The following is a 17,772-nucleotide window of genomic DNA, read 5'->3' as shown; positions in this document are numbered from 1 at the left end:
AGTTTTCAAAATGCAAGCTTTCCACGATCAAGGTATATTAAAACCGCAATTAATGAAACAGTCTTATTAAAATTAATACTATCCAGCACAGTATTGCTGCTTGATCAGATCGTCGTAGTCATCCGCCTAACTTACCTCGTGCCCTTGCAAAGGGCACAGTTGCTCTAGTTTTAATTTGTTTCTGTTTCATCAAGTAGGCCTATACTATACCAACATCGGGTTTCAAGAAGGTTGAGTTACATAGGCGTAACTTCAGGTGGTGGGGTGGGGGAAATGGTAATCATGGCAATTGGTATCGCTTTTACCAGCCCAATAACGCATGTTTGCATATTAGAATTTGACCAAAACACAAATCCATTTTATGTATTTTTGGTAGGCCATACCTTGTTTTAACTTCTTTCTTTCCATTTGTCACTTCCGCTTCCTTCCTTTCTTTCTTTCGTTCCTGTGTTCGTTCGTTCTTTGTTTTCTTTGATCTCTTTTTGACACATCCTTCCGTCCTCACTTTCTTTCATTCCTACCCTTTCCCACCATTTATTTATTTATTTCTCGCCAGGGCTCCTTGTCATTAAACCTTTCTTTCCTTTCCTTTCTTTCTTTCTTATTTTCCTTCGTTCTCAGTCCTTCTATCTCTCTTTACTTTTGCTCACATCATTTCTTTACTTCTTTCTCATTTTCCCTCTTTGTGTCTTTTTCCTTCTATCTATATCTCTTACGTTAGGTTTTTCTTTCCCTTTCTCCTACTCTGTCTTTCTTCCTCTCTAGGCCTACTCAAGTTAAATAGTCAAACGCATCAAAACTCAAAATTTATTTTCAAATTACAAATTTACATACCTTTAAATCAGTTGCGTGTAGCGTGATATGGACAGGCATGTGCCTCCGATCGATCTGAAAATTTAGAAAATTCCACAGGAAAATTGCCGAAAAACTGCGGCCATCAAGCCCCCCCCCATGGTCGGTGACCCCCCTCAATATGATGACATACATGTAACTGCTTAAAATCTTCTAACGGTAATAGCATTTACTGCCGCAATTTTCGTGACCGTCTCTGCCATTTTTATGCTCTTGAGGTTGACGCGTGCTCGCTCGCTGGGTTGCTATGCGTAGCGTATTAATGTGCGTGGCCTATAGCATGGCAACGAAATGACGGGCCACCATTGGTTGATCCACCAAATAAATCCAAATAATTATTTGTATTTATTAATTTATCTATTTATCTATGCAATTACCATTCATCTGGAAATGCTAGAACTTATTTATTTTTCTATTTATTAATATTTTTGTCATCTATAATCTCTGACATGATACCGATGATTCGATCAGTTCCTCCTCAAAGTATCGATTATCGGCAAGTTCCTCTTTAATAGTATAGATTATCTGCACCCTCAGTTGAGATGTAACCGGAAGTCTGAATATTTATACCACTTGGTGTTGAAGTTGGTCCTGTCCAGTATCACCTTAGAAGTAGAAGTAGAAGTTGAATGGTGAAAATTTGTGCTGATTTTCAAGGTTACAGGTGAAATGTCCCCATACAATTCCTTATTGGTATATGCATTTTCCAGCTCACATTTAGAGCTGATCTTAACATTCTTGTATAGCAGACATCCATCGCTTTCTACAGTAGCTTGGAATAGGTGTATTTTGAGGTGTCTGGGTAGGGACGATTTCCAAATGTTATTGAGCTTGTTAAACAAGTTTTCCATGCCATTGCCTTTCTTACATTAATGTCTTGCTCAGTACTCCTGACCCACGACCCCAAGTACTTGAAGTCTTACTTTTTCCAGGAAGCTGCCATCCGCGGTTTGGATTTCAACATCTGTTGAATGGTTGTACACCATGAATTGTGTATTCTTCTCATTCATGTGCAATCCCACACGAAGTGCAGCGTTTTCTACATTTTTGAGCAATTCCTGTGCTTGATTGGCAGTATCAGATACATTGTAGTAGCGCAATGTCGTCTGCGAAGTCAAGATCAGTTATGTTCAGTGGACCAACATGTCGGCTTTTTGGCCCCCACATACATGTATATGTGGGGCTATGTTATCATCCAGATGGTTGTAAATTTGTTCCCTTGCCTGTTTTGTTTTGTCCGGGCGGAAGCAAATTCATTAATCCACTCTGCAGCTCAAACGCCATGGCCGATCAACTTCATTATTATGTTTTCAGGGTTATTATAGGAGTTAAGAAAGCCTAATCTATATAAATAAAAGGAAGTCGCTAAATCTTGTCCATCAGGCTCCGAGATGCTTTCACTTTCAGCTTTAATTTATTCGTACATTGATCGGGTACATATTGCCATTAAACCATCTGAGGTTCATATTTGCAAAACTATTCAATCACTATGGAAATAACAAAAAAATGGTCGGTTGCTAGGCCGTTGAGGTCAATAACCTTATGGGTCAGGTCATGATAGCAAACGCGTCAAATGCAAGCGATGTCCAACACGCGCGGTAAGTGGCGAGTCACGCACCTGCGCGTACATGGCACCATGGTTTCACGCGCATTGCCGCGCATGGTATGGACGCTATAATGTTGGCTTACCGCGGGTAGGCCTACGTATGTGTACGCATACGTGACTGACTTCTTCTCTGAGACAGTGGCGAAGGGGGCACACTCAAGTTTTTGCCGCCACCTTTTGAATGACCACAAAGCACTATTGTGTCGCGCGCCGTGCAGGGGGTTGTGTGCCCTCAGTATTGGAAACTTGGTCAAAGTAAAGGCCTTGAAGCCATAAGGGGTTCATTGGGTGATAGATTTGCAAAAAAGTCCACTTTTCAGAGGGAATTTTAAAATGTAGCCAACAGGGACAGAACGGTCGTTCAACTGTTCAGTATAGCCCGAAAAGGTTTTAACCTTTTAACATTTTAAAATGTTAGGGGTGGGTGAAAGTCCACATTTTGGAAATTCTGCCCCCGCCTAGCAATTAAATCCTGGCTATAATATAGACCTAGCTATTAACAACACGGAATCGCTTAAAATGTTTTGCAGCAACTTTTAAACATGTTGCTTACATGTTTTATACTATTATAACCCGAAATTGAAACGTTTTCTAGCAACCTCTTCTAACCTCGCTTAAAATGTTTTGCAGCAACTTTTAAACATGTTGCTTACATGTTTTATACTATTATAACCCGAAATTGAAACGTTTTCTAGCAACCTCTTCTAACCTTAATGTTTTATGTTTGTTGGGATAAAGTTAAAATCAATCATTTTGTCACGAGCTGTTTCAAAAGTAATCTCGAGGGATTGAGTAACAACATTATCACAGGTCCGGATATTTATCATTATCAAGCTAAGATCATTGCTATACGGTCATTTTCACAGTAAAGGGTGTAACTTTTGATTTTTAGGGTCAAAATTTCAAACCACTTAAATATGTTTCTGTTTACTGTAATCATGCATACAAGCAACTTAAATTCCAGTAAAATAATGTTTCAAGGCTTAAACCTTTTGATTTCTGATAAAAAATTTGACATTTCCATAACATTTTGGTTAAAATCTAAGAAAAAATGTATTTTACATAAGCTCAGAAAATTATGACATGAAAGCTGGAATACACGTGAAATCCCATTCCAAAGTAAGTCAACAGATATAAGTTAAATTTTATACCATGTTTTGCTATGTTTCTAATTGCAATTTTGAAAATTTTTAACATCAAGGGTCATTTGCAATGGAAATGTCCCAACCTTAAACATATTTTTTAAGTTTTAATTGGGTTCCTAAAATAATTTGAATGTCTAACTTCATGTACAAATACTACTTAATGAAAGGAACCTCCCAGCCAAGTTTCACAGAAATTGGAGTTATTTTTTAGAATTGGCAATTCAAGTGATTCGTGTTTCGGAGGCTTCAGTTAACAACACAGGTGATCATAAAAGTAAAATATTTGGCGAACTACTACAAGTTGACATGAAAAAATAGGTAAAAAATATCACAATTACCAATTTTCATGCTTTGCTTCTAAATATTGAATTTCAGTTGTGACAAAAATTAAATTATCACAGCAAGTCACTTTTTTTGTTTCGGAGGCTTCATGTTAACAATGGAACATTGCACAAGTAGTTTTTTTGAAAACAACACTGTTGGGATCATCTAAGCTGTTATTTTCTTGTGTGTATTGAATCAATTATTCTATGCGGCAGATATTGTAGATTTATAACATGGTAATTTTTTCAACCATTTGTTAAGTATGGTGTTATTTGCATGTGAAGCCTCCGAAACGGGCTTTCTTGGGTATCAGTATATTTTTCAAACATTAACCATAATATCAATTTTTTTTTAAATTTATGACATTCTGCACATATCATGTAACAATTAGGATGCAGATATCAATATGGAACACACCAATTTAGATATGCATAGATGATAATTAACCTTATTGTTGTTTCGGAGGCTTCATTTGTTTCGGAGGCTTCAATTGTAAACGGAAAGTTTGTATTGGGTCCCATTTTCAAACGGTGATATATATCTCCACGATTTAAAAACAAGTGACTTGAGGATCTACTTTGCTACATTTTGATAAATAGATTGGATGAGCTCTTTTATTTATATTTGCCCAAGCTTGCTGAACAGTTTGTTTCGAGGCTTCAAAAAGTTAACGGAAAATCGGCTCTTTGAAGTCAAGATTTTATAAAAATTTTAAAAGCTTGCAAATCGACTAATTTTTGTTACCCATTTCAAGTTAAGATATCAACTGTTATGAATCAAGAAGAAGTGAAGAAATAACCAAGAATTATGAACCAAAGCTATACCCACAAAGTTTGTTAACAATTGTTAACGGAAAATGAAGCCTCGAAACGACAAATCTTGAAGTCCGGTTCTCAAAAATACAGGGCTGTTCACAATTAAATCTAATGTGGCAGTGTTTACTGAACATATGACCGTATTTCAGGATAAGAAAAATTAACCATGAACTAACTGAAGAAAAAAAAAAAAAAAAAAAAAATGTTACTGTTTTTTATAGTTTTTCAAAATGGCAATATTAGGTACATTTAAGCCTGCTAAAACTGAACGCAGTAACTCCCGAAGATGATTATGCTACCCAAGGTAGCTGCTAACTAGATGACTTATGTGGCAAAAAATCATGGAATTCTGTGGCTTTATTAGAACACTACGGATCAAAATGTTAAAAATCCAAAGTTACACCCTTTACCGTGAAAATGACCATACTGGATGAATAAAATGATCTGCACCAAGACACCATGATTATCATCACCGTTTACCATGTTTACTAACTACTCCCGTTTACTAACCGCTCCCGTTTACTCAACTAGCGGGGACCCGTGCGAAGCGCGGGTCTCCCGCTAGTAATGATAATATTGGATGGCTTATTTCGCATGATACCATAACATACCGGATTCGTCATACAAATATTGAACTCGCCGTTGGCTTGTCCGATATTTTTATGACTCATCTGATATGTATGTCTCTTTTGGTGTGATTTTTTTGCCATACCATGACCAAAAATGACATGTTTGACCAAAATCACATTTTGACCAAAAATCACATTTTTGACCAAAAATATGATTTTTGGTCAAAATGTGATTTTGACCAAAAATCATATTTTGACCTAAAATCACTTTTGACCAAAAATCACTTTTTGACCAAAAATCACATCAAAAATCGTTTTTGACCAAAAGCTGCATTTTTGACCAAAAGTCATGTTTTTTACTAAAAAACATGTTTTTGACCTGTCCTGAAGTTCAGGGTCTGTTGCTAGTTTGGCCCAATCATGTTTCACTCTCTTTGAAGGTGATTTGTTGTTGGCTCTTAGACTGAGTCGGATGTTTGCAGTCACTATCCTATGATCTAAACCTGTTTTTTTCCACCTCTTCCTGATTAATACATAATCCAGTTGGGCGCTGAATCCACTCGGCAGCACACATGTCCAAAGTTAGTTTTGATTTCTTCTTCTGAAATGTGGTATTGGTGATGATAAGGTTGTTCTCCTGTGCAAACTCAAGTAGGAAGTCTCTGTTTCTATAGACGAATCCAAATACACGCATTCCTACACCTGACTAGCAGCCTTTAGTTGGGTAGCCGTCGGCTACAATGCACTCAAAATGTGAAATGATTCGCCTTGGCGGAAATTTTAAACTGCATTCCATCACCCGCTTTACACCTTCCGTGAAAACACAGGCAGACAAAAGAATAACACAATACAGTTCCCTTCGACAAAACACACAGCATGATCTATTCGCTCTTGAAGTGACATAATAATCGGATTAACTACACGCGTATCTATGCATTGATGTACTTACGAACAAAAGGACTATGTATGAATAGATGCGACGGAATACCTCATGAATTATCTCCATTATATATATTATTAGCTATTATTCTATTAACCTCCTCGTCCTTGCATCTTCTCTAGGTGTTAGGCGACTTTTATTTGCACAAATAGACGCTCAAAACACCAGGTTGGTGCTAGCGGCTACCCAAAGATGTCCGACCAAATCCTGACCATGACTTGGCTACTTGGATTCGTCTATATTGTGCTTTGGTGGTATGCAAATTATCAAGTCCAATTCTTGCGTTAAAATAATTATCTTATTTTGTGTTGTTCGCAAAACAGGTTTTATTTTCACAAATTTTACGAATTATATCACAAATTTAACAACACACCAATATATGAAATTTTGTCATGATAACATTCGTGGAAACAAACTGACAAGAAACTGTAAATCTATTTATTGGCCTTGGTCTTCTTTTTTTTTGCAGATTGTCCAAGTCTCAAGATCATTAAGATCTGTAACATACACACCTAAGCTTATCACCAGACAAGCAAGCAGTGGGACATCAGATGACAGGTATCAAAGTATCCTGTATTCAATCAAGGACAGAGTGGCTTATATCACCTTAAATAGACCTCATGCACTCAATGGTAAGTTTACCCTATGAGAACTACTTGGCGATTGGCCAAAAAGAAGTTTTCATTATCAATTGGACCAATCAGCAACATTGTTTGAATAATTTCACCACACAAAAAAATGGGGTGAATTATTTGCAAAGCTCCATTCTGATTGGTGATTAGAGTGAAGATATCATGTAATTGACCAATCAGAGGCAATGTTAGATCAGCAGGTAGTGCTCAGGGGGGTGGCCTATGTCACAGATACTTCATGCATTTATGGTGAGTCAAAATTTGTGCTGTACAAGGCTTTAAATGCAAATATCCATGCACAAGATCAATTGGTCTCCAAAAATGTAATCATTGGGATAATATTTGAAATACAGCAAATACATCAAAGGACGATTGAGGGCGCATCACATTATTCAGACGTATGATTTTTCCTGTGGATAGAAATTCTTGAAATTTACTGATTGTGATATTATTTTTGTGAATTTTACTGCTGATATCTAAAGGATTTAATATCCAAGAACAAATTGGACACGTTGATTAACTGTAAGTTAACCCTATTTGTGAACATTCTACAAAGTTTCTCTATACGCCATATCACGTTTCCACCTGTGTATTTAAAGATGGCGCCGACCAGTGACATAAACAAAGCACCCGATACAACAGGCAATCTGCGGACGTATCGCTGTGGATCCGTGATAGAATCTCACCGCTCAATACGGGCGAACGAGTGTGAAGTAGCATCCGCTCTTTTAGCCGCAGTCAATGCTTCATCCAAGCGCATTGATCCTAAAGACATCCTAGGCGTGCAATATATGTCATCAAAACAGTCGTACTGGATTGTAAATTTAGCCAATACACAAGTCAAGGGCTATGTACTAGCCACGATGCTGTAACAATTAAAGGAAAGTCTATCTGACTTCTCCCAGGTTAGAACTCAACGTTCAAATACCAGACTAAGCATACATGGTATACCCCATCACGTACCTGATGCTGACATCACAAGTTGGGTAGAGTCATTTGCCAAGCTAGACAGTCCCATCTTTCGACACAAATCAAAAGATAAGGGTACACACAACCAATTTGACCATCTCCTTACTGGTCATAGATACTGCTACGTAAGCAAAATAAATGAAGAAAAACCAAGATACTCTAAGATGGACATATCCAGTCCTTTAGATCCTAATTCTCTAATTGAAATAGAAGTCACATTATACTACAGTGGTCAATCTGACAACTTTTGCAAATACTGTCATAGCTGTGACCATCAAATTGCTGATTGTCCATCTAAACCACCACAAAAATGCTACCATTGTGGTAATACAGGGCATGTTAAACATGCATGTCCCCATATCTCAAAGGGACCAAAGTGTTTCAATTGCAATAAGTTTGGTCACCGGAGCTACGACTGTCCTGCTAAGAAAACAGATAATTCCAACGACCAAAGTTCAACGGGCCAAAGTCTACCAAAATCTCCAGAAGATGAGTGCAGTGAGAGTACACGTGCTGCTGAAGCAACAACCCTCGCCAAGAGCTCATAGATCATTGTCTCCATACAGGCAAACAAAACTCACCTGAACTATTAAAAAGGTTAAAGCGGTTCTTAACCTAGAGTCTGAAGATTCGCAACGCCTTAACAAGAACAAGAAGTTAAACAGATAAATGTGAACTCTCTAAAAAGTCCAAAGGTAGAAAACCAAAAAATACTGTCCAAACAAACTCAACTCCTCTTTCACTCGGCGGAAAGAAAAAACAAGTGACTCTTAGCTTTGTATCCTCGTCACCCAGCAAAAATGCAACAAAACGCAAAGAAAGAACTCCGGACAAAAGTGCAAACCCAGACAAACGCGAGAAAAAAGACTTTGACTCTGACATGTCTGATCAAGTGACAATTTCTGATGGGCAAAAATCTAGAGTCAGTGGTCACAAAATAGTGAACCCATTATCACCCAAAAACTGAGGTTGATAAACAGTGTATTTTATTGAAAATTGGTTTTACCAATGTTTTAATAGTGTTAATATATTTTAATGTCAAACATGTATAATTTTATAACAATTAATGTTCGTGGCTTGCGTAATTTCAAAAAGCGTAAGTCAATTTTCACTTGGCTTAAACGTCAAAAATCTCACTTTGTTTTCATGCAAGAAGTTTATTGTAATGATAAAGATATTGCTACCTGGGAAAGAGAGTGGGTGGCACCTTTTTTGCTAATCATGGCACAAATCATAGTCGTGGTGTTGTAAGTGGTATAAAAAAACGATGTTGATGTTAAATGTGAACAAGTATACGGTGATGATGAAGGAAGACTTTTATGTGTAAAACTTCCTATCAACAATGAGATATATTATTTAGGGAATGTGTATGCACCTAATGGTATCGATGACCGTAAGACATTTCTTAAGAAAATGATCAGTGCTATCCAAGAAAATAGTAGTGATGGGCATGTTATTATTGGTGGTGATTTGAATACTGTGTTGAATCCATCTGTTGATAAAATTGGTGGTAATACACCAAGCCCTATGTGTGCTAATATTATTAATGATTTTCTTGTTGAAAATGAGTTTATTGATATATGGCGTGTTAAACATGGTCCTAATGAAGTAAGATATACTTGGAAACAAAATAAGCCATATATATGCAGTACTCTTGATTATTGGTTTATACCATCTACCATGGATGTTGCAACAAAATCTGTTGATATATTAACAGTAGCAAGAACTGATCATTTAGCAGTTCATATGTGTCTTTCTTTTGATAATGTCATAAGAGGTAATAGTTACTGGAAATTCAACAATGAGTTACTAAAAAATGATGATTACTCTGAGAATTTACTAACTATGATTGATGAATGTGTAAATACTTATGGTGAATTTTTATCTTGTGCTGACCTCTGGTCTTTATGTAAAAATAAAATTTGTTCTTTCAGTATCGAATTTGCATCTAGGTGTAACCGGTATAAGAAAAACAGAATTTCTGAAATTGAGTGTAAACTTCAAGAAGCCTATGTTAACACTGTAAAAATCCCAGTGACGACAACTTCAAATGTGTTTATAACAAATTGAAACTTGAGTATGAGGTTTGTACTGAGCACTATATGAAAGGTTTACAAATTAGATCTAAGACAAAATGGATCGAAGAAGGTGAAAAATCATCTAAATACTTTCTTAACCTCGAAAAAAGTAACATTAATCGCAAGTCAATCACTATCCTGAGCGATGACAATGGTAACAATATAACTGCTCAAGATAAAATCCTTGATGAAGAAATCAAGTACTTTTCTTCTTTGTATAAAGGTCAGAATAACATCTCTGAGACAGATTTGGATGAGTTCTTCAATAGTGTTGACATTCCAAAGTTAACAGAGGATGAAAAGGTATTATGTAATGGAGAGTTAACAACATCCGAATGTAGTGATGCCATACGTGGATGGCCCGGAACAAAAGCCCGGGATATGATGGTATCACTGTTGAATTCTATAGTAAATACTGGCCAAAAGTAGGTCAATTGGTTGTTGATGCATATAATGAATCATACAATACTGATGGTTTAACTCCTGTCCAAAACCAGGAATTATCTCTCTTCTTCACAAAGGCAAAGGATTGCCTCGTGATAGGCTCGATAATTGGCGTCCAATTACACTTCTTAACATCGATTACAAGATTGTAACAAAGTCTCTTGCTGCTCGATTGCAAAAAGTGCTTAAGGGACTGGTCAACAATGATCAAAATGGATTTGTAAAAGGTCGTAGTATTCATAATAACATTCGTTTAATCGAAGATGTTTTACGTTATGTTGATGATAATGACATTCCTGGTATTATGTTATGTGTTGATTATAAAAATGTGTCGACACAATTGAACGTGAATTTATCTTGTATGCTTTAAGAAAGTTCAATTTCGATGAATCATTTATAAAATGGATTTCTGTCATTTTAAAACACATCAAATTGTATCATAAACAATGGGCATATCTCTAAATTCTTTGAAGTCGAACGCGTGTAAGACAGGGATGCCCGATTGCATCATTGCTCTTTGTTCTAAGTGTGGAACTGTTATCATGTAAAATTCGCCAATCCAAATCTATTAAAGGTATAAAACTTCCTATAGAAGGATATGGTCGCAACGAAGTCAAAATTTCAGCCTTTGCTGATGATACAACAATTTTTGTCAATTCTGCTGAGGCACTCCAAAATACTCTAGTCATTCTTGATAAATTTGCGCTTCTATCTGGTCTCTGTTTGAATTACAATAAATGTGACGCCATCTGGATTGGTTCTCTCAAAAACAACGATTTTAAAATTGGTAATGTTAATTGGAAGCTTTCTCCAGATAATACTATTAAAATCCTTGGTATTACCTTTAGCCCAAACGTTCCTCTTAAAAAACTCAATTGTAACTGGGATGAAAAAATGAAAAAAATCGAGAGTTCTATCCGTGCATGGCAAATGAGAGGATTATCAATGATTGGTAGAAACTTAATTGTCAAGTCTCTTTTAGCATCACAGCTCACATATATTGCTTCCACGATTATTATTCCAGACAAAGTGGTGACAAAAATCAACAACATGTTTATAAAATTTGTTTGGAATAGAGCTGAAGCGGTAAAACGCAGAACAATCATTTCTGACTTTGATATGGGAGGAATAAAAATGTTTCATGTAACAGTTTTTTTTTAATCATTGACGTTGTCTTGGATAAAGAAACTCGTCAATAATGAGGTTGCTGTGTGGAAAAATATTGCTTTATATCATGTGTCTAAGATTGGTCTTAATACAGACCTTTTAAATGTAACTGCTCTATTAAAACCATGGGCATTGATTGTGTCAATATCATTGATAAGTTACCCAAGTTTTACTCATCTGTAATCAAATATTGGTTTAACACAAAACCGGTTGTTTACAAACAGGATATTGATATGCCTGGTACTGAAATAATATGGAACAACAATGCTATTCAACTTAACAGTAAATCACTTTTTATGCATGACTGGATCAGAGCAGGCTTCATAAGAGTTAACGATCTCTTTGACAATCAAGGGTCTATGTTTTCTGTTCAAGATATTCAGCGTGGTATCCCTCAAAATCCAAGGGTCTTCATTGATTACTTTGTTGTTCATAATGCTCTTCCTAAAGATTGGAAAACTCATCCTAAGCCTTGTGAAGAACGCTCTGACATCTTGTTTAATAAAATTCCTATTCAAAATGCTTCGCTAAAGATTTTAAAGAAATTAAAATCAGGTCGATGTATACAACCCCAACGTGTTACAAATTCTGGGCTAACAAATTCCCCAGATATCATTTTAACTGGAATTCTATTTGGAATAATGTCCCCCAATGCACTAAAGAAGCTCGTCTGATTTCTCTTAATTGGAAGATTCTTCACAACATATACCCCACAAAAACAATGTTGTATAAAATGGGCAAAGAAAATTCTAATATGTGTGAAACCTGTAATGTTATTGATCATGTTGATCATTTCTTTTACTATTGTAAAAAAATCAATCCCATTTGGGATAAAGTCAAAACAGTGATATCTTTGAATATCCAATTAACATAACATCTCTCTCAATGTTAAAAATGTCATGTTTGGTGAACATGGTTCACACAGCAAAGACAACCTGTTTGTCAACTATGTAATTGTAATTGCCAAGCTTTGTATTAGCAAATATAGATATGGTAACCACCCCAATCTTCTCTTTTGTTTGATAATGAACTCAAAATTCGCAATATATCTAATTGTTCAACTTAATTTCTTATACTTGTATATTTTATATAGTGTATGTAATGCAATAATCTGTGTGTTCTGAAAATGTGTGATTTAATTATTTAAATATGTATACTATGTGGTTTTCGTAATATGTATAATAAAGGCTTATGCCTGACAACTCGTCAAAAAAAAATTAAAAAAAAAAAAAAAAAAAATACATCAAAGTAAGTTTTATGAGTCAATCTTGGTTTCTGTTACAGAGGCTGTTAGCCTTTCACCATCTTGTGGGTTCAAGCTGGTAGATCGATGAATGCATTTGTACTCCTTCTTCTTCTTCCTATATACGTGCTTACCTCAAATGGTTGAGTATTACGCACAGGCTTAACGTGCACAGTTTTTTACCGATGCACGATCCTGGAACCTAGGATTGATTGCAGATATCAGAACCGGGGATGGTCCTCCTTCTCTTTTCTAATAGCTCTGACACTTAACGTGCACAGGGTTTGATTCTTCCTGTACACGGGACCAACGGCTTTATGTGACTTCCGAATCACGGACGAAGCACATATACTGCCTATCTGCACGTGATAAGCAGTGTATGGGTTATCACATGATAATGATTTATGGCCAAAAATTTATATCTCATATTGACGACTAGGCTCAGGCGATTGTTAAGAACAATCGATTTCGATTAATAATTTTTTTTAATCGAATATTTTCGATGTATTGAACATCGTGTGACTTTATAGGTTGAGCATCAGTTGTTGCATAGAATCCCACTATTAAACATTGCTGTGCATTTTAAGTGGAGAAAGATGTGTTTAACAGTTGTTTCACTTGTTATTCTGGTTGTAGTTTCAGCTAATAATCACCTGTAAAGATGCAACTACTTTAAAAACCACCTATCAGTTGAAAAAAATTGCTTTAATAATCTATTTGCTTAGAAAAACAGGCGATTATTTTCGATAAAATCTCAATCTCAATATTTTGATTACAGTGTTTTTAAATAATTGAGTACCCGATTAAAAAAAAAAATCAATTATTTTCGATTAATCTAAATATCGCCTAAGCCTGTTGACGACCCCTATTATAACAGGTAATAAAATGTCAATATTTGGCTAATTAGCATAAATTCCACACATTGTTCAATGAAAGCTTACTTTTCTTTCAATTTGTTTTCAGCAATTACTCCTCATGTACCCAAAGAACTTCTCGATGCAGTAGCCCAAGCTAATGCAGATGATGACGTCAGAGTTATAGTAGTGTCAGGAAATGGCAAAGCCTTCTGTGCAGGTTATGACTTGAAACTCTTTGCTGAATCAGAACGAGGATCAGTTGGTGGTAAGCAGTAATGTTTACACTCGGTTTCAGAGAAGAATGCCAGTACTAGTCCCTTGCCCTGATTGACGCGAGCACCCGGTTAAGGGATCTAAAATGAGCGTTTATTGCGTTTCGACAGTATTTTTTGTGGGACATGAGAGCACCTCAGACCTATCGAATTGCATTATGAATACTGAAGCATGTCTTTCTGATATCAAATATTTTTCATTTTTTGAAAATCACAATATAATACAAATTTTATGACAAATTATAAAAATTTGATATTTTTCAAATTTTTGATATATAACAGTCCTCGAAGTAAAGTATATAAATCTAATTACATATTCTTAAAGTGTATGTAGCAGGGAGGAAAAGTCGACGGTCAATTGAAAATTTTGACCTTTCATATTGAAGATAGGATTTTTTCCCAAAAAGACCTAATTTTTTTTGTGTTTTGGGGAAAAAAATCCATATATTCAATACGAAAGGTCAAAATTTTCAATTGATCGTCGGCTTTTCATCCCACCTACATACACTTTAAGTATAAATTATCAGATTTGTAAAGTTTACTTCAAGTACTGTTAAATATCAAAAAATATCAATTTTTAATGATTTGCCATAAAATGTGTATTAAATGCCGAATTTCAAAAAATCAAAATTATTTGATATCAGAATGACATTCTTCGTATTCAGAATGCAATTCGATATGTCTGATGTGCTCTAATATCCCACAATAAATACTGTCCAAACGTTCATACCCCAGCCCTTAATGTGTGACATGCAGATCGTTGTACTCCCTTCAAGAGCACTGCTCTTCTTCTTTCTTCTTCCAATATGTATGTGCATACCTCAATTTGAGTATTGTCGCTCTGGCTTAATGTGCACAGTTTACCTATGCACGATCCTGCAATTTAGATACATATCATGTCCTAAATGAATTTCCATTTTGCTTTTCTCAAGGAAGCCAAAAGATGCCATGGGATCCGTATGAAGATTATCGTTTTATGCACGCGTGTACAGAAGCCTTCATGTCGCTATGGCGTAGCCTGAAACCTACCATATGTAAGGTGCATGGGTATGCTGTCGCAGGTGGCTCTGATATCGCTTTGTGTTGTGATTTGATTGTCATGGCGGAAGATGCCAAAATTGGATATCCACCATCAAGGTATGTAAGCCTTTATGTCATTATGGCGTAGCCTGAATCCTACCATATGTAAGGTGCATGGGTATGCTGTTGCAGGTGGCTCTGATATCGCTTTGTGTTGTGATTTGATTGTCATGGCGGAAGATGCCAAAATTGGATATCCACCATCAAGGTATGTAAGCCTTTATGTCATTATGGCGTAGCCTGAAACCCACCATATGTAAGGTGCATGGGTATGCTGTCGCAGGTGGCTCTGATATCGCTTTGTGTTGTGATTTGATTGTCATGGCAGAAGATGCCAAAATTGGATATCCACCATCAAGGTATGTAAGCCTTTATGTCACTATGGCGTAGCCTGAAACCCACCATATGTAAGGTGCATGGGTATGCTGTGGCAGGTGGTTCTGATATCGCTTTGTGTTGTGATTTGATTGTCATGGCGGAAGATGCCAAAATTGGATATCCACCATCAAGGTATGTAAGCCTTCATGTCACTATGGCGTAGCCTGAAACCTACCATATGTAAGGTGCATGGGTATGCTGTGGCAGGTGGCTCTGATATCGCTTTGTGTTGTGATTTGATCGTCATGGCGGAGGATGCCAAAATTGGATATCCACCATCAAGGTATGTAAGCCTTTATGTCACTATGGCGTAGCCTGAAACCCACCATATGTAAGGTGCATGGGTATGCTGTGGCAGGTGGTTCTGATATCGCTTTGTGTTGTGATTTGATTGTCATGGCAGAAGATGCCAAAATTGGATATCCACCATCAAGGTATGTAAGCCTTTATGTCACTATGGCGTAGCCTGAAACCCACCATATGTAAGGTGCATGGGTATGCTGTTGCAGGTGGCTCTGATATCGCTTTGTGTTGTGATTTGATTGTCATGGCAGAAGATGCCAAAATTGGATATCCACCATCAAGGTATGTAAGCCTTCATGTCCCTATGGCGTAGCCTGAAACCTACCATATGTAAGGTGCATGGGTATGCTGTTGCAGGTGGTTCTGATATCGCTTTGTGTTGTGATTTGATCGTCATGGCAGAAGATGCCAAAATTGGATATCCACCATCAAGGTATGTAAGCCTTTATGTCATTATGGCGTAGCCTAAAACCCACCATATGTAAGGTGCATGGGTATGCTGTTGCAGGTGGCTCTGATATCGCTTTGTGTTGTGATTTGATTGTCATGGCAGAAGATGCCAAAATTGGATATCCACCATCAAGGTATGTAAGCCTTCATGTCCCTATGGCGTAGCCTGAAACCTACCATATGTAAGGTGCATGGGTATGCTGTTGCAGGTGGTTCTGATATCGCTTTGTGTTGTGATTTGATCGTCATGGCAGAAGATGCCAAAATTGGATATCCACCATCAAGGTATGTAAGCCTTTATGTCATTATGGCGTAGCCTAAAACCCACCATATGTAAGGTGCATGGGTATGCTGTTGCAGGTGGCTCTGATATCGCTTTGTGTTGTGATTTGATTGTCATGGCAGAAGATGCCAAAATTGGATATCCACCATCAAGGTATGTAAGCCGTTATGTCACTATGGCGTAGCCTGAAACCCACCATATGTAAGGTACATGGGTATGCTGTGGCAGGTGGCTCTGATATCGCTTTGTGTTGTGATTTGATTGTCATGGCAGAAGATGCCAAAATTGGATATCCACCATCAAGGTATGTAAGCCTTTATGTCATTATGGCGTAGCCTGAAACCCACCATATGTAAGGTGCATGGGTATGCTGTGGCAGGTGGTTCTGATATCGCTTTGTGTTGTGATTTGATTGTCATGGCAGAAGATGCCAAAATTGGATATCCACCATCAAGGTATGTAAGCCTTTATGTCATTATGGCGTAGCCTGAAACCTACCATATGTAAGGTACATGGGTATGCTGTGGCAGGTGGCTCTGATATCGCTTTGTGTTGTGATTTGATTGTCATGGCAGAAGATGCCAAAATTGGATATCCACCATCAAGGTATGTAAGCCTTTATGTCATTATGGCGTAGCCTGAAACCCACCATATGTAAGGTGCATGGGTATGCTGTCGCAGGTGGCTCTGATATCGCTTTGTGTTGTGATTTGATTGTCATGGCGGAGGATGCCAAAATTGGATATCCACCATCAAGGTATGTAAGCGCTTATGTCACTATGGCGTAGCCTGAAACCCACCATATGTAAGGTACATGGGTATGCTGTAGCAGGTGGCTCTGATATCGCTTTGTGTTGTGATTTGATCGTCATGGCAGAAGATGCCAAAATTGGATATCCACCATCAAGGTATGTAAGCCTTTATGTCACTATGGCATAGCCTGAAACCCACCATATGTAAGGTGCATGGGTATGCTTTTGCAGGTGGCTCTGATATCGCTTTGTGTTGTGATTTGATCGTCATGGCAGAAGATGCCAAAATTGGATATCCACCATCAAGGTATGTAAGCCTTTATGTCACTATGGCGTAGCCTGAAACCCACCATATGTAAGGTACATGGGTATGCTGTAGCAGGTGGCTCTGATATCGCTTTGTGTTGTGATTTGATTGTCATGGCAGAAGATGCCAAAATTGGATATCCACCATCAAGGTATGTAAGCCTTTATGTCACTATGGCGTAGCCTGAAACCCACCATATGTAAGGTGCATGGGTATGCTGTAGCAGGTGGCTCTGATATCGCTTTGTGTTGTGATTTGATTGTCATGGCAGAAGATGCCAAAATTGGATATCCACCATCAAGGTAT

The 17,772-nt window shown here is 37.2% G+C and overlaps 1 protein-coding gene across 1 annotated transcript in view; it reads left to right on the top strand.

Annotated features, from left to right (window-relative positions):
- The window catches only part of LOC140140037 (putative enoyl-CoA hydratase), a 40,689-nt gene that overhangs the window by 11,519 nt on the left and 11,398 nt on the right, over positions 1–17,772 (top strand). The window contains exons 2-4 of the mRNA XM_072161847.1: positions 6,721–6,883; positions 13,748–13,906; positions 14,846–15,050. Of these exons, the coding sequence (XP_072017948.1) occupies positions 6,721–6,883; positions 13,748–13,906; positions 14,846–15,050 (527 nt within the window). The remainder of the gene's footprint in view (positions 1–6,720; positions 6,884–13,747; positions 13,907–14,845; positions 15,051–17,772) is intronic.

The sequence above is a fragment of the Amphiura filiformis genome, chromosome 18 (assembly GCF_039555335.1).
Source record: "Amphiura filiformis chromosome 18, Afil_fr2py, whole genome shotgun sequence".
In the NCBI taxonomy this organism is placed as follows: Eukaryota; Metazoa; Echinodermata; class Ophiuroidea; order Amphilepidida; family Amphiuridae; genus Amphiura; species Amphiura filiformis.
Note: the sequence above shows the minus strand (reverse complement) of the source record. Positions and strands in the feature narration are given on the sequence as shown.